We start from the raw sequence: 23,942 nt of genomic DNA, 5'->3' as shown, positions 1-23,942 counted from the left end.
TCAGGATGTCCAGTTTGTTGCTGCGGATAGAATTTGGCCGTGTATCAGTCAGTCTGTTTTTTTAGGCGTTTAGTTCTGAGAACTAAAAAAAGCTGAGACGATATCTTTTTAAGGTAAATGAGGAGGTATTTTCTGCTTGTTTTGGTTTGTTTTGGCCAGTAAAGCTACCACAATTTTTATTTTAGATAAACATGCATTTCATTTAACTTTCTTTGCTCAAATGTTATTTACATTATTAGCCTTTTTTATTAAATGTCAAGCCTTCTTTATAAAACAAAGTTAGAACAAATAATCTATTAGGTTTTTGATTTGCAATAATAGCTGGACATTTTATTCTGCTGTGTTCATAGATAACTATGATCAACAAAATGGTGGTTAACACTAGACATTGGTCCTAAGCCATTGAGCCACTGTTCAGCCAAGCTAGATGAGTTCACCAACCTCAAGAAAAGGCGTTAGACTTGATTAGTTTGTGATGGGAGTGGAGGAATTTACTATGTCCTCATTGTATTTTGAACATTTGCCATAGACAAACTCATCACATGGTCGTGCTGTTCTCACCACTTGATTCTGTCAGTTAATGTTTTGTTAGAAAGCAAATCCTATTTTATGAAATCACACTTATTCATTTATACTGGACATCGCTGCGTGTTTAGGAATGCTTGATACGGTGAGGCCAAATCATACCATTTATCCTCCATGATGACCTAATGGAGCTCAGAGAGCAGAGAAACGCTGGAGGGGTGGGTGGTGTTTAAAATGACATCAAACCCTCCATGATGCCACAAACATAAGTCCTGCCAGCCTGTTCTTCTGATGTGAATCCATGTGTTTAACTCAAGACAGCATGAGCACTGAAACCTGGCGGACATACACAGCCAAAGCCAGTGGGTGGTCGTGGTTACCTGCCAGTGATGTGACAGCAATATAGTCAGGGTGATAGAAAGCACACCGTAGTGGTGAAATCCTGAAGGTCTATAAACTGTTTGTTCTTAGTTAAATGTTCACACTGGAGCGTTAAGACCCATTGAAACTCAGTAAGCAGACTGTAGCTGCATTTGAAACGGGCTTTTATGTGCTGTATTTAATAAAACTGTTCCTAACATCTGGTCATTATGCATGGAATGAATACACTCAGGACGCACTGTGTTCATGCTGGCATTGGAAATTTCAATGAACAGCAATGTGGATGATGACATTGTAGGTCACATGACAAATACTCGAAATAGTACAGTGTTGGTCAGATGTGCAGAAGTGTAGAATAATTTAAAGGAATTAAATTCATAAAATGATACAAATAAAAATAACATTTATGTCTAATTGTAGTTGGGAAGAAATCAATTTATTAAATGTTTGGCTACTTGTATCTTTCCATGCACTTTTTCACTGTGCATGCATTATTTTTTACTTTTTCACTGTTTTGCACTTAAAGGGGACATATCATGCTAAATCCACTTGTTTAGCCCTTAAAAGCATTATATGTTGTATATTTGGAGTGTTTATAAGAATAGAAAAGTTGAAATTATTCTCCTCAGGTGCTTTGTTTATATCTTTATATTCTGTTTTGGTCATATTTTGCAACCTATTCTGATTTTTCTGTTGTCTATTACGTAATTTGAACAATTCCGTCACGGTATTTGCAGCGGAACTGACAAATAAGGACGTTGACTACCGGCCCAACACTTTGAGCAATCCGCCATTTTTATTTCTCGCTCCGATTTTGTAGTCCAAGCTCAATGATGCAGAAGTTACGAGAGGGTCAGTCAAAATGTTCGGTTGTTGGATTTAGTGACCCACACGCTTCATTACACTGTCTCCCAGCATCAGAACCAGAAGTGCCTGGTTGAGGTAGGAAATGTGCCCACATCTATGGGTAAAGTCATTTTTTTGTGTGCACGAAACACTTCAAGGATTCCAACTTCAACAACCAGCGCCAGTATAAAGAAGGGTTTGCCGATCGACTTCGTCTGAATGAGGGGTCAAGTCCTTCTATCTTTGGAGACGACGAACAGAGCATTTCGAGAAGCTGTAAATATCGTTAATAAAAAATTAAGTATTTTACTTTCTTAAAACACATAGTGGTGGTCATGGTTTAGCAGTACCTTTGTCTTTCTTTGTTTTTGTTTTGAAGTAACGTTACACGTCTGCAGTATTCTTGTTCTTGAGTTTCATCATGACAATGGTCATTTAGCTGCTGTGTGTTCTGATGCTTTTCTAAACGTATCATAATTATCAATACAGATTTTTAGTGGTAAGATTAGACCGTAGTCATTTATCTTGTTAGTGTGCTTGTTATAACAAGAGAAATAATCGACTTTCACTTATAACACAATACAGTTACATACCATTGCACTACATCCATATGAAGACGTTCTGCAGGTTCGTCGTCTTTTTTTTCAACTCACTCGCTCTGGCTTGAACATGTAAGGCTTGAAGTCTGACGTTGTTGACATTTTGTTTAACGTATGAATAAAAATGTTCTGTGGCGCTATATAATCGTATATCTCTAGTCAAACTACAAAAATGACTCCGGGTGGAGTTGAACCGAATGTCAACTCAGCAACCTGGAGAGCGGGTGGGTTATGACGCATCTCCTTTGCATTTAAAGAGGCCGCTACAAAACGAGTTGCACACAGACGCACAAAAGGGGTAGAAAAGGGGCCCGTTGAGCTATAATAATGAGGAATTCAGACCCAATCATTGCAGTTTCACTTTATATAGACCACAAATGTATGATTTATATATAAAAATGAATGATTTAAAAGCATGATATGAACCCTTTAAGCATTGCGTTGGAATTCACACTCGTCTTCCGTGAACAGTCAGGCCTCGTTTGAGCTGGTTGTCAACTTGTCAATCTCAATCATTTTTTTTTTCCATCCAAACAACAAATAGAGCAGTATCAAGAATATTAAATATTGGGTTGGACAATCTGGACATTTATTGTAATGCTGTAATTCCATGATATTGCATGATTTTTGAAATTGTCTTGGCTGATAACAGATAAATAGCTTATATTATAAATCTGTATTTCTTTGTTTATCATCAGATAACGGATATGATGCTGATATATTTTGCATCTTGCGTTAAGCTACTATTGCAGAGGGATGAACGAATTCTTTTCTAGATATGTGATGTGGAGAGTTTTTTTTTCCTTTTCTTTTTTGCTTCAATAAACCATATGATGCATTAAAAGCAAGTGCCCCACTGGGATTTCTCTTAGACGTCCTTATGTATGAATTATAGTGGTTCAAAAGCTGGTATTGGTTACAGGTTGACCATCTGTCTGGCCATTACATCTATTCCTGTATAGCCACATATGCTGTGTCCCAATTACAGACCTAATTCCTTATTGTCATGGGACGCTGAGCCGAAAGAGGCCATGACGTGAAGTAGGGCGCTCAAAATTGTCTTTTGACTTCTAGTTATTAAGCGACGAGAAGGATTTTTTATCAATGTTTTGTAAATGACCTGCTTTCTGATCCTGGTTTTTGGAAGCGCAGCAGTTGGCCCGATTGGGATGCCGTTTCTGTGTTTTGATAAGTGTCTGTCAGCCACATTTGATTTAGCTCTACTTGCATCAGGAGGTCATGTTCCACGATCCAACACATGGAACTAATGAAAAAGATTTAAGATGGTGAGTGGATGGATGAGATTAAAGAAGAATATGTCTGTCGTGAGACGGCCTGTGGCTGTGCAGCAGCATTCATGCAGACTCAGCACAGTGCCCAGTCTGGGACTAGTAAAACAGGGGCTTGGCGCTCTTCCCCAGGGCTTCGGTCTGGGATAGGAGGGTGGACGGATAAGGGAAGCCGTGGTTGGTCCAAAGAAAACAGGAAGGCCTCCATTTGCAGGTGCAGATTATGTTATCTGCAAGAGCCGGGAGCTTTTGATGGGTCTGTGTTAAACCCCGGGAAACAGCCGGCTTGTAGCCTTCAATTCACACCAGTCATTTCTTTCATTAGCCTACCTTCTCTTTCCATGTGTTAATAAGGTGTAGATCTTGATTTTGACAGAAACTAGATGTAGTTTGAATGTGTTAATACATGAATAATATCTTAAATATGAATTTATGCAGTCAATTCCATAATAAACAATTAATTTAAAATAATTTAGTCTTTAAATTATCTTTAGTATCATTTTTCTCATCATATAATGATATTAATATTAAAATCAATAAATATATACCAGCTTTATTACATATTAGTGTTAATTTACACTAGGCTGCATTTATTTGATCAAAGATCCAGTAATACTATGAAATATTATTACAATTTTAAAGAACTTTTCTGTTTAAAATATAATTTACCATGTGGTGGCAAAGCGGAATTTTCAGCAGTCATTACTCCAGTAATGTGGAGTTCTTATTTCTTATTTTTAGCAATGTTGAAAACTGAAAACAGCACTTTTTTAAATATTTGACTTGTTTGACAGTCCATAAGCTCATATAGGACGCTGATTGGTAGTTATCAGCCAAAGCTGCTATACCGGTTGCAATCTGATCACATGTTCACAACACTGAGCTTAACAAGGTGAGTCAGAGATGACTGTCTGACATCTGTCATATGATATCAATTGACGTGACGGAGCACAAACCAGGAAATGTATTATTACTTGACCAGATTATGCTAACCTCTAAAAATGACATCCCCCAAACTCGCCTCAATACACAAACACTGCTGATGAATGTCTGAAAGAATCTCTGCCAGCTTCTTTACTTCCGCAAGCACGTTCTGCAGGCAAAGTGTATAGCAGCAAAACTTGAATAAAATTCATTTTCCCAGAAATGGAGAAAACGATTTCAGAAACTGATTCGCCAGTCAGATTTCGCACAATATGAGAGAATACTCACCCTCGAAGTTGTTGATGTAGCTCAAAATATATAATTTAAAGCCCTTCTCTTTTTTACTCTTATGTGTGAAAGCTAACTGCCTCACTCTGTTGTTAACATCATTCACGTTAACCGCAGGAAGTTTTTGTAAACAGCGAGTGCCACTATCTCCACCTAATGCAAAACCGGCTTCTGACCTGACTGTAAAAAATGCTTCTGACTCAGCACCGGATGTAACTAGGCGTGCTGAGACAAGTTAAAACACTATTTTATAAAGGTGTCATAATGAGGATTCATATTTTCTTTGATCTGGTTTGATAAAAGTGAACGTTGTACTACTGTATGTGATATGATGTTTTATTAACCTGTCACACAATGCAGGCTCTGCGAAGAGGCAGTGCAGGATGGGGCTGTAAAAAACAACACATTTTTGTCAAGACGGCAAACCCGCATTCCAGGCCAGAATGCATGTGCGGTTGCTCATTTCAAAACAAATAGTCTGTGTACAGTAATTCTGTACAGTAAAAGTGTCAGGTAGAGAATGAAAAACCAAATTATCACACAAAAATCTCCCGGCAACATCAGAGATCATTTACATTTAGTCGTAAAGATACACCATCATTCAAAAGTTTGGTGTCAAAGTAGCAAACATATGTAATCCTGAGGGTCAGAGGGACGGCTTAAAAATGGCCATGCAAATCTACAGTATGACTGTGCACTTCAAAGAAACAAAGTTTTGAACTAAAAATGTGTTCAAAACGGCCTCTAAGTCATGAAAGTATTATTATTTTTTGTTTCTAAGTGCTTTTGGAAGGGAATACTAACTGAAGTATAGGGCTCTTATAACCCCTGTGAAGGGCGAGGGCTATTTTAACTTTTATTCCCAAACTGTTTCGCTGACATCTCCTTCTGTACGGTGTGCTGAGCACAGTGATTATTCACCTGTGCCCTGATCTCAATGTCTCAATGCACTCAGGTGTGCAAGCTCTCCTGGGTCAAGACCAAAGCTCCAGGTACAGTATCAGCTGTCCTGCTCCTGGCAAAGGAACTTTGAGCATAGTCAGTGTGGATATTAATCTCAGTTGCCTCAATTGTCCCCATTGTGGAGAAATAAACATCGGTAATCAGAGCTTTCTGATCACTACAAAATAAATGGAGGGCGTTGTAATCTTACTCTCTTTCTTTGCTGAAGCATTCAGTGTTTTTATAAAAATAAAAAAAACAGTTAATGGTGGATGGACAGAAGAGGAAGAGTGTTGATATTGTTTTTTTTTTCTAAGTCAGGGGCTATCAAGCTTTTCGCCTGAGTTCCTTGGGCGGTGATCCAACAAATACATAGACAAGTGGGTTCAAATGAGCAGAGTGAATCGCTGTCTGGCAGATGTGAAAGATTAGACCTGTAGGGCTGAAGTCAACATTGAAAGTTTCTCTCCGAGTTGTGAATTTAGTCAACAAATCAGAATATCGCAAAAAGTTATTTACCAATAAAGCAGCATTTCAATCAAAATTTACATTTTTGCATATATATGCATGTTATTATCATTGAGTAAAATATGTATTTATATTTTTACGTGCATTTTGGATTTGGTTGTGTCTTTGGCCTGTGCAAGTGTTCAGTGTGAACATTAGAGCAACAACTTTTTCATTTCAATTAATTGCTGTTAAAGGGTTAGTTCACCCAAAAATGAAAATTCTGTCAGTATTTACTCACCTTCATGTTGTTCCAACCCCGTAAGACCTTCGTTCATCTTCGGAACACAAATTAAGATATTTTTGATGAAATCTGAGAGCTGGATCACACCTGCATACTAGTCCATAGGCTTCTTGAGGAATTGAAACTTGCTGGCCTTGAAAAGTTCTTAAAGACATTGTTAAAATAGTCCAAGTGACGACAGTGGCTCAATCTTAAGTTTATCAAACGACGAGAAAACTTTTTGTGCGCAAAAACAAACAAAAATAATGACTTAATTTCAACTATTCATTTACTTCGACCCGACTCTGCCTCGAGTCAGGTTACTAATTTGATAACATAAGCTTCTGTTATTGTACGTCACACGCATCACACACATGACCAGTGTCGGCCAATAGTGAGCCTAAGTGTGACGTAGCTCTACGCTATCACACTACGTTAACTGACTAGAGGCTCTTAGTTGAAATAAAGTCGTTATTTTTTTGCGCACAAAATGTGTTCTCGCCGCTTGATAAATTTAAGATTGAGCCACTGTCGTCACTTGGACTATTTTAATGATGTCTTTAATAACTTTTCGAGGCCAGCAAGTTTCAATTCCTCAAGAATGGACTAGTATGCAGGAGTGACCAGCTCTCATATTTAATCAAAAATATCTTAATTTGTGTTCCGAAGATGAACGAAGGTCTTACGGGGTTGGAACAACATGAGGGTGACCAAATACTGACAGAATTTTAATTTTTGGGTGAACTAACCCTTTAATGCGCACTCAGGCCTGTTTTTTTCCGCAGATGTACTAATCTCTTTTCCAACGCACTGTGAAAATTAGTCACATCACACACTACATAAAACAACAACTTTGTGGCACTCACGGTTAGACTTTTTTTTAAGTGACAGTAAATAGCAGAGGGAGAATCCTGATCTTACTCTCTTGTCTCTGTAATTTTGTATTTGGTGTTGTTTGAGGAATAAAAAAATATAATAAACTGCTTGAAAACATGTAAATACTGTTTTACTTTGTTTCCTCTCCATGAGTGTCAGGAATGGCGTTGCTTTGTGCACAGGGGTAATCGGGGAATTTCTACTTTTCAAAAAGCGCCACTTACATTGGAACAGCCAAATTCCATGCAAAAATCAGACCGAATTTTCATGCAGCACATAATTTTTGGTGGGAACAGGCTGTTTTTATCCAGTATATTTATGTGATTTTCCCAAAACATACAGATAACAACCTGGCAATTCTTGTTTAGGTAATTGTTGGTGCTTATTTTTAGCAATGCAGTTTAAATGCAATCTCACTCAGTTTGTCGATCATTTCTATCTGTTGATATTTGCAGATCTTTAAGCTGATTCATCTTCCTCTAACCAGATTTCGTTGAAATAGTAATTATCTGAACTGAACACATTGAAGCATCGACGGTTCCTAGAAAGAGCGCCTCTCCGAACCAACCTCAGCCAACAATATCACAGTCGTTATGACATGTCTGTCTGAGAATGAAGTGCTCTTGGGAAGAGGGCAGAGGGAAGTCCTTCACAGCATGAAAACGAGTCCTGCCAAAGATCCACGTTAATGCTTTGCTCATTAAGGCCAAATGGTGAGTGGGGAGTTGGAGAAATATGCAGGACGGTGGAAGTTCACCGGTCTCCAGGCCGGCATTCAAGACTCCCCGTTTATCCCAACAGATGCCCGTTTGTGAGGTGCCATCATCTCCCAAAAGGCTTGGCAGAGCCGGGTGTGAAACATCCCACGCAGTTGCTTCAAGGAGCTCATTGCTATGCCAGATTTTTTTCCCTTTCCAGTGTGTTCGGTGAACACGATATACAATTAAACTCCTTATTAGTGGCTGTGCGGGCAGCCCGTGCTTGTTTTGAGAGGGAAGCTGTCACACTTCACAAGTTCCACTCGTTTTTGATTCACTACTCCCTGCGTAGCTCTCTGCTTTCCTACTTTTCTTCTGAATCTTACTGCGTTTTCAACTAATGCGGCATTGGCTCAATCTGGGAGCTGTGTTGTTTCTCTAGGGCTGTGAATCTCTGCTGGCCTACTTAAAGTGTATGCTATTTCTGCCAGTGCTTTGAGCGAGATGTTCTGTTTCAGATCTGCTTTTTCTGAGTCGGTATGTTTGGGAAAGTGTGTACGTGTCGGGGGGAGGTGAGGATCACCTGGGAATATATGCAGTGTGAATCCTATTGCATGTTTTATCCACTTTAGTTACAATGAATATACAGACACTATGGTTAAATACCAGCTTCAAACTACAAAGAGAAATTATGCAAAGAAAAAGAAATAAAGAAATAAGAGGTATTGTCGTTTGAAAAAAATGTGAAAAAATAGGAAAAATAAGGAACGACTGACTAAATAAATGCCTCTCAGATATGCCAGTTCACACTTTTTTCAGCTGAATATTTGGTTTCACTCAACTGGCCGGTATCAAAATAAGATCATTTTCAAGATAAAGATAATTTGTCATTGCCGCAGAGTTAGGAACGTCTCATTCCCACTGAAGCGTCCAAATTATGTCATTCCCAATAACAATCCGAACCCACGTTTTCCTTCCCAGCTCATTCCTGATATGTTGTTTCACATTCCACTATTCCCAGTGTCATGTTCCTGTTGTGTGCACTCTGATCGGCATCATGCAGAAGACAGTGTGGATTAATGGCATGTGCTTGAAGTGAAAACAAGAGCCCTGTTGACGTTGTTTTTCAATATACTCATGCTGACATGCTTGGATTAATGTTTTGAAGACATAATTTAAAGGGTAAAGTTTGTTAATTCTGTGCCTTTTAATACCTTTGTATTTCTCTCTCAGGAAACGGAGGAGAATAAAGGGGCTACTAGCTGGCCAGAGTACTACATTGACCAGCTCAATTCAATGGCAGCTGTAAGTATGTTGGAACAACAATGCGGTTACCCTAAGGATGTGTGTCCACTAAAGTGTTTTAGCCTGCTTGAAAACAATTGGGGGAAAAAAAAACTTTGGTTGACACACAGACTAATTATATATTATACATGCTACATTCCAATTTGGCATTGTGGCCTTTAAAACACATGTAACAATGCTTAGAGATGTACATCTTAGCTGGCTAACATGCGCTTCTAGTGTGAGCATGGCTTCTCATTTTATTTTGCAGAGGAAGACTCTGTTGGCCTTGGAGATGGAAGAAGAGGAGGAACGCAACAAGACCATTGAAAGCCTTAAAACGGCACTGCGAACACAACCCATGAGGTCTGCTATGTTTTTTATAATGTTAAGACATTTATATTTTACATATGGTTTTAAGTGTAACACTACGGTTTAAAAGTGTGGGGTCCGAAAGTATGAATACTATTTATTCAGCAAGGATGCATTAAATTGGACAAAAAGTACATTAAAGATAAATTGTTACAAAATGCTGTTTTCAATTTTGATAAGAATAAGAAATATTTCTTAAGTGCAAAATCAGCATGATTGATTTCTGAAGGATCATCTGACACTGATAAATAAATGACATTTTATAGCATTATTTTAAATTGTAATAATATTTCACAATATTACTGTTTTTACTGTAATGCAAATTTGATCAAATATGCAGCCTTGGTAAGCATAACAGACTTCTTTCAAAAATATTAAAAACATTTGACAAACCCCACATTTTGAACAGAAGTGTAAATATATATATATATATATATCTAATGTGCTCTTTATATCTTTAATGGTCCATATTCGATCAATTGTTTACATTATTGACTTTACTCGAAGCTATGCTTGGAATATTGACACATCAGCTGTCTTAAGGCAATATTTTATTTAACACGTCATTATTTTTTCCATTCCCAAGTACCTCACTCTCTTATTAAACAAACGCTTCCCTTATGGTGTTTTGGTTCTCATTATGCAAATGAGATTACTTTCATCAAACACACATGCTCACAGACACATGCATTTGATCAGTGGTTCCTGCTCTGCCCATTTGATCCTGAGGTCAGGTCATCAGCACTGACCTCTGCAGGGCTCGGGTCAAAACACTCCACCCCTCTTTGTGCCTAATAACCTACATATCAAGTCATTCCTTTCAGTTTTGACAATTGTATTTAAAGTCAAGTGTTTTATAGGGGCCATAAATCAGTCTAGTTACTGATGTGATATATTTTTTTAGCATTCATCACCTCCCTGTGCAGTTGATCATTTTCACATGTGCTAATTGTTTTCAAAGACATGGCCTAGCGGTTAGAACACATACGCCAGTCACATTAAGTTGTGGTGTTCATGTTACAAATTTTATACATATATATATATATATATATATATAAGATTGGGTGACTGTGGGGGCCATTTTAGTACAGTGAACTCATTGTCATGTTCAAGAAATCAATTAGAAATGATTCAAGCTTTGTAACATGGTGCATTGGACATGGTGGATGTGGACATGATGGCCATAAAGGGATGGACATTGTCAGAAACACTGCTCAGGTAGGCCGTGGCATTTAAACCATGCCAATTGGCACTAAGGGGCCTAAAGTGTGCCAAGAAAACATCCCCCACACCATTACACCACCACCACCAGCCTGCACAGTGGTAACAAGGCATGATGGATCCATTTTCTCATTCTGTTTAAAAGCCAAATTCTGACTCATATGATTTTCAACATCATTTCACATTCTGAATAAGACCAGGTAACATTTTTACAGTCTTCAACTTTCCAATTTTGGTGAGCTCTTGGAAATTGCAGCCTCTTTTTCCTATTTGTAGTGAAGATGAGTGGTACCCGGTGGGGTCTTCTGCTGTTGTAGCCCATCCGCCTCAAGGTTGTGCATGTTGTGGCTTCACAAATGCTTTGGTTATTTCAGTCAAGGTTGCTCTTCTATCAGCTTGAATCAGTCGGCCCATTCTCCTCGGACCGTTCATAATTTCTTTGCCTTGCCAAAAATAACATCTGTACAGTTTAGCATGTTTCATTGTGTTATCACAAACAAAACAATTGACTCCGAGCAGAACTATATCAGAATATAGGGTGAAGATGTCAATTTGTCTTGGCCAGACATCACTTTTGGCCACTACTTTCACTAAGTGAAAAACATTATGAATTAAAAAAAAAAAAAAAAAAAACATTATTAACGTTTGAAAAGATTATAAATTGAAAACATATGTTGACATTTGGAAAAAATAAATAAAATTTGAAAACATGTATAATATCACACCTTTAAAATTAAAGGTTTTATTTATTTATTTTTTTGTCATTGCTTATAAAATTTAATATGAGTGTGAAATAACCTTAACAAACAGCTAAATTTATTCCTCATAGGTTTGTAACAAGGTTCATCGATCTGGACGGCCTGACGTGCATCCTGAACTTTTTGAAGAGTATGGATTACGAGACCACCGAGTCTCAGATCCACACTTCCCTCATCGGCTGCATCAAAGCCTTGATGAACAACTCCCAGGGTCGCGCACACGTCCTCTCTCACACCGAGAGCATCAACATCATCGCTCAGAGTCTGGCCACCGAGAACATCAAGACCAAAGTGGCGGTGCTGGAGATCATGGGTGCTGTGTGTTTAGTGCCGGGAGGCCACAAGAAGATTCTGGAGGCCATGTTGCACTATCAGAAGTTCTCTTGTGAGCGCACACGATTTCAGGTGGGCTACTTTGTTTATAACCTTAAAGCCAAGCATCAATCAAGCGAGTGTGTATCAGGATAAATGCTAATCTCATGATGTCTCTTTTGTTTGTTTTTTTGTCACAGACATTGCTGAATGATCTGGACAAGAGTACAGGTCGGTACAGGGACGAGGTCAGCCTGAAAACGGCCATTATGTCCTTCATCAACGCTGTGTTAAGCCAAGGAGCTGGAGAAGTAAGACATTATGGCTGTTTCCACACTCACCAGTTTTTAACACATCTTAATTTACTCTTTGACCAGATCTGTGATGTTTACTCTATAAACACTACCGAAATAACTCGCCTATTTGTTCTTAAAGGAATATTGCATCCAATAGTTTAAGAAAGTGTTGTGTATAAAACTGAAGTTCATCAAGTGGTTCTTTTGTTAATTATCCTGTAGGCCAGCCTTGAGTTCCGGGTTCATTTGCGATACGAGTTCCTCATGTTGGGGATTCAGCCCATCATTGACAAACTCAGGTCACATGAAAACTCCACATTAGACAGGTAAAGTCCACATTGCTAACTTTACATTTGTTGTTTCATCCAGAAATGAGCTTTTTTGACTTTGCTGCATCTCTTTTTTTGTGTGTCCTCAGGCATTTGGATTACTTTGAGATGCTGAGAAATGATGATGAGCTCACGTTATCTAGGCGCTTTGAGTCTGTGAGTAGATCAAAACATTATATAAAAAAAATCATATATATATATATATATAATGTATAACATATTCGTTTTATTATATATTATGTATAAAAATTATCGTTTTTATAATTCAATAATATAATATCAATATTTTTAATAATTATGTATTTTAATTCAAAGATGAAGGTGACTGAAGACTATTGTTTGGAATTTGTCTATTTTTTCCCCAGATGCATATAGACACGAAAAGTGTGACACAGGTTTTTGAGCTTGTACGGAAGAAGCTGGCCCACACAGATGCATACCCGCACTTTATGTCTATTCTTCATCATTGCCTGCTCATGCCTCGTGAGTGCTTTCCTGTCCCTCCTAATATCATCTCTTTCCCTGTTGTGACATAGTGACAGCATCTGTCTTTCATCATATGGTTTTCAAACAGGTCCTATAGCTTACCCACTCTAATACTGAGAATGTATTGTTTAGACTTAGTTAGTTTATAACTGAAACCATAAGCTATACAGACTTTTTCCACCAAATATTAAAGGATATGTACTTTCAGCTTGTCATTAACGCAAAAACTGTTCAGTTTTTGGCAACTATACCGTACAAAATTATTTGAACGTGGAAGCCACAATTGACCAATAAGAATCAAGTATGTATTTAACCATTGTTTTAAATTTAAATGATTTAAAATGTTTGAATATGCTCTTTGTTTTAGATAAGAGAAGTGGGAACACAGTGCAGTATTGGCTGCTCTTGGACCGTATCGTCCAACAGATGGTCCTGCAGAATGACAAAGGTCATGACCCTGACGTCACGCCATTAGAAAACTTCAATGTAAAGAATGTGGTTCGAATGTGAGTTTTTTTAATACTCTCATTAAGTCTTTGCCAAATAAACCGAGATTATCTGTACTGGAATAATGAGGTTTTTTCCTTTAATCACAACGCTTAACCTCCTTCAGGCTTGTCAATGAAAATGAGGTGAAACAGTGGAAGGAACAGGCGGAAAAAATGCGTAAAGGTCAGCATATGTTCTACACATTGATGTTTCTTTTACAGCTGGCTGAGTTTGCCTCCAGATTTATTGCTCTGTAACTACTGGTGCGTTCACATCATGTAGGATTTACCATTCTAACTAAACAACAATGGAAAATGTCTGTTAAACTTATAAATTGCAACGTGAAATTTTGTATTTTTATTTTTAATAAATAGGCCATCATAACATCATGCATATTGATATCATGAAACTATTTTTAAATGTACTTTTTTAGCATTGAATGAAATGTTTATTTATTTGTTTATATTTTTAATTTCATGAAACTATTTTTATCTATCTACTACTTTTTTACATTGAATAAAATATTGAATTATTTTTTTTGCATATTTATTTCTATTCCTGATTATTTATATTAGGCATGTCAAACTATTAATCGCGATTAATCGCATCCAAAATAAAAGTTTGTGTTTACATAATAAATGTGGGTGCACTGTGTATAATTATTGTGTGTGTATATATATATATATATATATATATATATATATATATATATAAATGCACACAAATGCATGTATATTTAATAAAAAAATATTAGTTGTACATAAAATATTTATATTTATATAATATCAATTATATATAAATCTATATACAGTATATACATGAAAATATTTATTAAATATATACAAGCATGTGTGTATATTTATATTTATAAAATAATTATACACCCACATGTATTATGTAAACACAACCTGTTATTTTGGATGCGATTAATCGCGATTAATTGTTTGACAGCCCTAATTTATATACATTGTCTTCATAAATTCATTTAGGAATTACCATTTTGACTTAACAATAGAAAACGTATTTGTAAAACGTATAAATTACAACTTACATTGTATGTACATTTTTATGCCTTCGCCATCATGACAACATGCAAAACATACCAGCATGTAGTGAATCAATGTAAAACTATAACAACAACAAGCACACAAGATCTCTATGGCATTATAAGCGTTGCCATATAAAATAAACTGAAATTGAGAATGTCATCAGCTGCGAATTGATTCTCTGAGTTGTCATCTCATAATTATGGTAATCATGACACAGCCTGAATGCAGCCTATTTATTGATTCAGTTGGCTTAAATACAGTGTCTTCATTGTAGAGACGTGTGACCTAAAATTTTGACGTCTTTGTCCTGCAGACCACCATGAGCTTCAACAGAAGATGGAGAAGAAGGAGCGAGAGTGTGATGCGAAAACACAGGAGAAGGAGGAGATGATGCAGACGCTCAATAAGATGAAAGAGAAGTTAGAGAGAGAAATGGGCGAACATAAAGTAGTCAAGCAACAAGTGGCGGAAATGACTGCCAGACTACATGACCTCAGCACGGTAGGCTGATGATGTCACAAAGCAAAACAATATAAATGTGTTTTTAAAGAAGCAAACATTAATAAACACATCACTTTTTGTAACTCTAGAGACAGATAGCCAGTGTTCCTGGAGGTCCTCCCATCCCTGGCCCTCCAGGTGGACCGATGCTACCCCTTCCGCCCCCTCCTCCACCTCCGCCTGGTGGCATGATGCCTCCTCCACCACCTCCTCCACCGGGCAGTGCTATGATGCCGCCACCTCCACCACCGCCCCCTGGCGGACCCCCGCCACCCCCTGGTCGCCCTCCTTTCGGTGGAGCTCCGCCTCCGCCAGGAGGTCCCTTGGGACCATCCCTGAAGAAGAAAAATATTCCTCAGCCGTCCAATCCACTCAAGTCCTTCAACTGGGCAAAGCTCTCTGAGGTGAGACTGGGTCAGAGAAGAAAATCTTGTTTCTTAAGCCTCTGCTTTTAATCAAGAAGTCCAGTGACACAAATTAGTGTTAAAATTGTCCTAAATTTAACGTGGTTGTCAGCATTTGTCATAGATTGTAGATTATTTACTTTAGATTCAGAGTTTAACAATGAACCGAATATACCATGTGACTTACAACAAGTGACTGTAAAGTGAATGGTGATTGAGTTAAAATCTCTCCAACAGAACAAGCTTGAGGGGACAGTCTGGACAGACGTTGACGACAGCAAAGTTTTTAAAATCCTAGACTTGGTGGACATTGAGAAGACCTTCTCTGCCTATCAGAGGCAACAGGTCACTAAACAATGCTTCTTTCTTTTGGTTTTCATTTTTTTTCAATCCAGGATGATCTCACAAAGCATTTACTGTTTCTCATGCATGCTATTCATACATTTACCCATGGTAATTCTGCATCACAGAGCATGGGGTTTGAATTAGCAAACTGTAAAATGCATTGATATCACCAGCAGCTTTCTATGAAAAGCAGACATTGGCAAACCGTCCTCATTACGCCTGGTAAACCACACACTTAGTTGCATTATAAAGTGATTATATCAAACTGCTTTACAGTCAAATTAGAGAGGGGAAAAAGAGGTTATTGGGTGTGTATAATCATAACCGTAATTTTAAACAATGCATTAAGTACTGTAAGCTGCTTTTAAAATAACTTTTTGAAGGCATGCTTAATACAATAAAATGTATATTCATTATACCTCTCCAATTTCATCAAATTCTTACAACTTTATCGATTTAATTGACTTTTGAAGCATTATGGTATGGAAGTTTCTTTCTCACAGTATAAAAAATAATTTAATGGGGTGCAATGCGCTATATGCACGCATAACTTCCGCATTTGACGCAAGGATGCTCGTCCATTTCCGGTTGTGGAGATTTAAGCGGAGGAGAACCGAGGAAAACGGGATTATGGCAAATAGTCTTCAAAGTTTTCAAAATGTACTGTCCTCCCGTCTTTGAAACGAAACGTACATACGTTTAGATGTAATTTTATATATAGTTATGTTTATTTAATATAATTTTAAAAAGAAGCATAAACAACAAGGGGTGTCTGTTTTATCTGTTTTTGTGACTAACGTTTCTTTATTATAACCATGGAGTATAAAATTCAATATAAATTCTCGGTATTGCATTGTAGTCTATGATCGGTGGAAGTTATCGAGCATCCTTAATCCTTCACCGGAAATACCGCCGTGCATAGAGCCCATATAACACGTATTCATGGTTTTTCTTTTTTAAAAAGTATTTTTTTTTTCATAAATTTCACCTTTATTGTAATCCGCTTTTTCCTTTGTCATTTGAACGACCGGTTTACATCCTGAGTCTATGAAACCACTCCCTCAGAAAAAGGCAGTGGGCTCAGATTGGTTAGTTTGGGCCGGTGTGGCTAGCGCATGTTGTCCAGATACTTCACGCCCATTACCTTTACAGGCGAAAGTTGCATATGTGTTCCTGTCAAATGTAAACAATGGTGTCGATACTGCAGTATATCAGTATGAGCCAGAATCAGACCCAGAAAGCGGTGATTTTTCTTTTTAAACTTTTTTAACTTTATCATCTTTATTTATCAAATTATATCAAAATTTGTTTTCTTTCTAACTTTGTGACCATATCTTAAAATCACGATACTTGTAGCTGATTCAATTTCCTTCACAATTGGCTATTTCTCAAAATTACCGCTACTATTGCGGAGCATGTACTGTAGATTTTGATACACTCTTGTCAAGGTGAAATTGGAGAGGTACAGTAACTTGTTTAACCTTTCATTCATGATCAACTAGCATGCATCTTATAGTGTGCACACACACACACATTTACACTGCATTTACAGACCTCCCATATCACTCTGTTTTCATGCACCCCCACGCTCACCATTCGCCACCCCATGTAATGTCATCATGTGCACATCATGCCTGTTTGAGTTTGTCTTGGCTGAATTCACTAGACTACTCTGTCTCTCTAACATGTGCTGCATCTTCCTTGCTTCTTGCCTGCATTGTAGGACTTCTTTATGGTCAATAACAGCAAGCAGGTAAGTGGATGAACAGATCTTAATAGTCTTTGCATCATCTCTACCCCCTCACTCTTTCTGTCATTCATTTTGCATTCTCAGTGCATTATTATTCAAAGTTTAACAATGAACAAAATATAACATCTGACTTACACCATGTGACTTTAAACTGGATGGTATTTCTGGATAATTGCAGAATTTTTTTTTTTCTCTCTCAATTTTGACTTTTTTTTCTCGCAATTATCTTACAGTTAGGACTTTTTTTTTTAGAATTGCAAGTTTATATCTTGCAAGTCTGACTTTATTTCTTGCAATTGTGCCTTCTGACCTCAATCTCGTTATTGCAAGGAATAAAGTCAGCATTACAAAATAAAAACTAGCAATTGTGATAATAAAATAGTGAGATAAAAAGTTGCAATTAACTTTTTTTATTTATTCCATGGCAAAAGCAAGCTTCTATAGTATCTTGACAATATATGAATGTGGAAATTGGTTTTCTTTTGTTCCAAATCAATCTAAAGTGTCTAGTTTATATACATTTTCCATTGCAACTTCTTATCTCTCTATTTTTTCCTCATTATTGTGAGTTTATAACTCACAACTCAGACAATTGTGAGTTTAGATCCCGCTATTGTGATTACAAAATATACAGGTAAGCTTGCAATAGTGAGATAAGAAGTCGCAATTAACTTTTTCAATTTTATTAAATTTTATCATTGCAATTTAATTGATTTTTTCTTCCAGAAACAAGCTTCCATAGTATCTAGATCATGGTATATAAATGTGGAAATTGTTTTTCTTTTGTTTCAAATCAAACTAATGTAACTTTACTGGAAAAGTTCATATAAACTTTCCATGTAAGTTTAAAATTCTGAGTGTATTGATTCTTTTATTTGAATTCTGATATTTAAAGTAGTTCTTGAGTGACATGTATCTCCTTTTTGACTGCAGAAAGAGACTGAGGAAGATGTGTTGAGCTCCAAGAAAGTCAAGGAGCTCTCTGTGATCGATGGCCGCCGGGCTCAGAACTGCAACATCCTTCTCTCACGGTGAGTGATGTGTCTGACTCGGCTTTGAGTTCACCACTGGCTGCCAATTGTGTGTGTGTGTGGACCTCACTGACCTCCTGATGTAATGTCATATCCTGTGACTCTTTAGTTTCTTCATACAGTATATGTACAGGAACCATTCCTCATTAATTAAAGTTTTATGTCGTTTTCACTCTTGAAAACCTGGTTGTCAATGACAGGAAGGATATTTGACTTGCACAAGGATTCTGTGCTTGCAGAAGCTCCATAGATCGCAGTGGTTTGGAAGTCAAACGTTTTACACATCACCGCCCTTTGGGTGCTCATTCATTACATATTTTGGCTAATTTGATTATACTTTCAGCTACCAAAATATAGTTCATTTTAGAAATTCTATGTATCAAGGAAATACTATACTGTCATTTGAGTATTTTTCTTGGATTTATTTGGCCATTTCACATCCTAAAGAGAGCTATTACCATTTCTCTGGATATAATTGTGCACAAAAGCATCAGCTTTGTTTTATTTTAATTTGGCATGTCTCATTACCTTGATTTCATCTTTAAAGAATAGGACGATCAAGCCACTCTAACCCAAAATACATGACATACTGAAGGAAAACACTACTGCAGGTCCTAGTTCTAGATCTCCTGGGTTGGTGAATATTTATTTCCAGGGTTAACATTTCTCCCATTTTTAGCTTTATACATATGTGACTGAAGTGTGAAAAGAGAGCTTGACACTTTAATTATTATGGGTTCCAACTGAGTTTCTCTTCTCAGTGGTGATGTTGTCTTTTTACTCAGTTTTACAAGAGGATCAAATTCTTATTTTAGGTTAAAATATCTATTTTTTTTTTACCTCAGGACTGCCCTTTTAGTATGTAACAAATCCCACAAAGCAAACTGTAACAGTTGATGACAGCTGCCAATCCAGACGGCCTCGGATATATGACGGCTCACTTGACTGACCGTGGTTTGGCATGGGATCCAAACACCAATGGTCCTCGTAAAGCTAAACTTCAAAATATATAGAAAAAAAAACTTAATTCACTAAAAAAAATAAAAAATAATAATAATCCCCACTGCAAACTTTTATTAATGACAGTTTGTGAATAACAGACATTGATACCCTCTTTAGCGCACATTAACAGCTGTCTCCAACATCTGTAGATCACGGCCTGTGGCTCTATTACACTCTCATCCTTCCTAAATGGTCTCTTAGGATTCTCCACAAGCAGAGATTGGGGTGTAATCCATTGTACAGCCACCGAACGGACCACCCAAGCTGAGATTCACAGGGATTTAAGGGGTTTCGCTTGTAGCCTGTAGAGTCATTAGTGTTGGTTTAGGAATGGTAAATGTGGGGCCGGACGACGAGGCGGCGGAGGGTGAGATGGTGGTCTGGATATTGAGGGATATGAGACTTAGGAGTAACATATGTTCAATAATTGCTAATTAGAGCTCAGTTCAGTGTCGAAAGTTTTAATTTAGAGTAGGAATTGAAACCTACAGTAATTAGCCAGTTGCACAGGAATAGGTCAGAAAGGACTATACACTGCAGAAAAAAAAAAAGATTAAATTTATTTGAGAAGCAATATTGTATAAGAGATGAAGACAGTATGTGAGAAATGTGACAGTAAAGACATTTATAATGTTACAAAATTCTATTTCTAAAGAATCCTGAAAAAAAAAAAAACATGTCACGGTTTCCACAAAAACATTAAGCAGCACAACAAGTTAACTGTCTTCATTGACAATAATAAGAAATGTTTCTTAAGCAGCAAATCAGCATATTAGAATGATTTCTGAAGTATCACGTGACACTGAAAACTGTCGTGACAGGAATAAATTACATTTTAAAATATATCAAAATGGAAAACAGCTATTTTAATTTGTAATAATATTTGACAATATTACTGTTTTACTGTATTGTTGATCAAATACATGCAGCCTGAGAATAGAAAACAATTCAAAAGAGACCAATCAAAAACTCAAGTATTCGAGTTTTAAGTTTGTAAATACCAAAAATATTTTCCATTATTAAAGGACACTTCTTGACAAATCTGATGTTTTTTTTTTTTTAGATAGCCAATAACTTCAGTGAATTCATTTATCTTGCGCATGGCATTAGAGCATCATTTTCATTCTAGAGAGCATTTCATTGGACAAAATCTATAGCATGTAGTGCAAGATGAGTCATAAATACTTTAGTCTGTTTTCCTGGATGAGGAAAATGCCTATATATCTGCTGAAAGTGAATTTTGTTAGCATCGTCACTAGCATACAGATGGCCTCACAGCCAACACGCATGGATTAAAGGTTAAAAAGCTTTGATTTTGATTTCATTGGGTCTTTAAAGGTTTGATAATGACATCTCACAATCCTGGTAAAATATCTGTGACCACAAGAAATGGAAATTCCTCTGCAAGATGTTTCCTCGACTGTGTCTCCGGCTTTTTATTTGCTGATTAAATAATAAACCAGGGAGTCCTGCGGTTACACTAATGACCTCTTAATAATGACGTTGGGTTGCCTCTGAATGAACCGTGGCTGCCATTATTTCATTCTTTTCCTTCCTGAGTTCAATTTCACTGACTCCGGTACGCATGTGAACTTTGTTAGAAAGAACTTAGTAACACAGAATGCTAGGAATTGGAAGCGCTGCTTGGCACAAACACCTACTGTAGACTCGAACATGGAAAGTGCTCTGGCCGTGTTTCACGTCAGCTCTGTGGTTTGCAGTCTCTCTGAATCCTGGCAGGGGAACGAAGGCTGTTCTCCAGCGCTGATCTCAGACCCGTCAAACACCTGTTCTTCTTGGCCTAAAGTCTGAACATAGCTATCCCTGGATCAGATGCATCTCTCTATCAGTAATTTGTTATAATTGATGGTGGGCTTGACTGGTGGATTTTCCCCTGGGCTGTTTTGACCGTCTCTGATTAAAAAGATTGTAAATTATAGAGGAAAGATATTTATCTTGCTTAGATTTTCAACATGTTTTAACAGCATACTTCTCATAAATATTTCAAACAAATTGGTGGAAAGAGCAGGAACTCATATACGACAAACTGACCACAAATGTAATACTGTCAAGACGTGACCAGTGATGATCGCAGATGGCTGGTTTAACTTCTACGAGTCATTCTTTAATATCACTTCTTTAATCCAGTAATGATATATAGTGTAAGCCAGGAAATTCCTGGTAACTGGAACAAACACATGGGTTCAACATCGGGCCGCAAGATTAATAGCTCTTCTAAATAACATACTCTAATTTATTTATACTGTATGCCAAAGGAAAATTGATGCAAGCGGAGGAAATTCCTCGCAATTTCCTTTTCTCTATGTCATTAATTTGAGTTCACCGAGTTCTGTGCTGATGTGGATCTATCACTCAAATTTCATCTGTGAATTCATTTCAAATGAATTTATTTGTCCCAGGTTGCTTGATCTGTATATCCTGTGCTTGTATTTCAGGTTGAAACTTTCCAATGAGGAAATAAAGAGAGCCATTCTGACCATGGATGAACAGGAAGACCTGCCCAAAGACATGCTGGAGCAGGTGAGTGTCCAGGCATGAGCAGACTGAAATGTGAGGGACAAAAGAAAAGCATAGTGAGACTGGGTTTAAAATGAGATATAAAGTCACAGTTATGGACAAACTGTCACAATTGCGTCGTCAACTATGAAATACAACTGCAAGTCACAATTATGGGAAATAAACAATCACGGAAAATTCACAATTACAAGATATAGCTGCGTTTGTAAGATAAAGTTGCAGAAAAAGATAGAAAAAAGCTGCATTTGTGAGATGTGAAGTCACAATTATGGAAACGGTTGCAATTATGAGATTTTAAATTTGGAATTGTGAGATGAAATTGCAATGATGGAAAAAAGTCGCATTTGTGGATTATGGATGAAAGTTGCAATTGTGAGATATAAAGTCCTAAATGTAATTGTGAGATATACTGTAAAATTGCAATTATGGGAAAAAAACAATCAGGGAAAGTTATAATTACAGAAAACAGTCAAATTGTGAGGTATAAAGTCATATTTCTGAGATAAATTATGTAAGTTAATAATCTAAAACAGAAACTGCCTTTCAAAATATTGTCACGAGAGGTTGAGGATTATTCTGTATTATTAGTTCTGTTGTAACTAATGGTGTTTCTTTGCTGCTCCAGATGCTGAAGTTTGTCCCAGAGAAGAGTGATGTGGACCTATTAGAGGAGCACAAACATGAGTTGGACCGCATGGCAAAGGCAGATCGTTTCCTCTATGAAATGAGCAGGTATGGCAGTTAATCAAACATGGGGTTTTCAAATATAAACTGTCATTGTGCAATGACAAATACAGAAATGCGCCACAATGGAAATGTTTTGTTTCCCAATAAGTGACGACTCCTGCTGTGTACAGCCAATGTACGATCAACGGCTGTCCGAATTCACTCACTTGTTTTCATTCACTCCTTCAAGTGAACTGTATTACTGGACAAACTGAATGAGGGAATGAGGATGAGGGTTTAAAAAACCCTGTGAATGAGGGTTTAGGGGGCGATTTCGGATTCAGACAACGTAATTTCCTCATTATTTTCTCCTGGGATGTTCCCATGACAATGCAGCACGGTGTCCATGAGCTACTGAATAGCCGTTCTAACGACAGACATGACTAACTATTACTGTTTACATAACTGTCGCAAATAAATACATTTTATACAAAAAGGTTTTTATGCTTTATGGATCTATGTGAGTGTCTCAACTTTAAAAATTGCTGTCTCATCTTTGGACACTACATTACCTGTCTTACCTATAAAACTTATTTAAACATAATATTACAACAACAAAAATTCTGTTACTGCTGTATAGATTGATATCTTAGCCTCTTCATTTTCTTAATATTTTTCTATTTTATTTAAAATTATTATTATTTTTTTTAAAATCAATGTTACTGATGTATAGATTGATATCTTACCCTCTTCCTTTTCTCTATATTTTTCTATTTTATTTAAAATTAATTAAAAAAAAAAATTCAATGTTACTGATGTATAGATTGATATCTTACCCTCTTCTTTTTCTCTATATTTTTCTATTTTATTTAAAATTAATTAAAAAAAAAAATTCAATGTTACTGATGTATAGATTGATATCTTACCCTCTTCTTTTTCTCTATATTTTTCTATTTTATTTAAAATTTTCAGCTCTTTGTTAACTCCAATACATTTTGTATTTTGTATGTC

The 23,942-nt window shown here is 36.9% G+C and overlaps 1 protein-coding gene across 5 annotated transcripts in view; it reads left to right on the top strand.

The window, feature by feature from the left end:
* The window catches only part of daam1b (dishevelled associated activator of morphogenesis 1b), an 81,883-nt gene that overhangs the window by 47,154 nt on the left and 10,787 nt on the right, over window positions 1-23,942 (top strand). For 4 of the 5 annotated variants that reach the window (XM_039692327.2, XM_089118563.1, XM_089118564.1 and 1 more), the window contains 16 exons: window positions 9,332-9,403; window positions 9,654-9,748; window positions 11,805-12,138; window positions 12,246-12,356; window positions 12,564-12,667; window positions 12,760-12,826; window positions 13,036-13,153; window positions 13,524-13,662; window positions 13,770-13,828; window positions 15,008-15,195; window positions 15,285-15,599; window positions 15,837-15,944; window positions 17,668-17,697; window positions 18,628-18,725; window positions 22,184-22,268; window positions 22,891-22,997. In XM_039692327.2, the coding sequence (XP_039548261.2) occupies window positions 9,332-9,403; window positions 9,654-9,748; window positions 11,805-12,138; window positions 12,246-12,356; window positions 12,564-12,667; window positions 12,760-12,826; window positions 13,036-13,153; window positions 13,524-13,662; window positions 13,770-13,828; window positions 15,008-15,195; window positions 15,285-15,599; window positions 15,837-15,944; window positions 17,668-17,697; window positions 18,628-18,725; window positions 22,184-22,268; window positions 22,891-22,997 (2,030 nt within the window). The remainder of the gene's footprint in view (window positions 1-9,331; window positions 9,404-9,653; window positions 9,749-11,804; window positions 12,139-12,245; window positions 12,357-12,563; window positions 12,668-12,759; window positions 12,827-13,035; window positions 13,154-13,523; window positions 13,663-13,769; window positions 13,829-15,007; window positions 15,196-15,284; window positions 15,600-15,836; window positions 15,945-17,667; window positions 17,698-18,627; window positions 18,726-22,183; window positions 22,269-22,890; window positions 22,998-23,942) is intronic. The other variant, XM_039692330.2, reaches the window with a different exon arrangement.

The sequence above is a fragment of the Pimephales promelas genome, chromosome 13 (genome assembly GCF_988280905.1).
Source record: "Pimephales promelas chromosome 13, fPimPro1.hap1.1, whole genome shotgun sequence".
NCBI lineage: Eukaryota > Metazoa > Chordata > Actinopteri > Cypriniformes > Leuciscidae > Pimephales > Pimephales promelas.
Note: the sequence above shows the minus strand (reverse complement) of the source record. Positions and strands in the feature narration are given on the sequence as shown.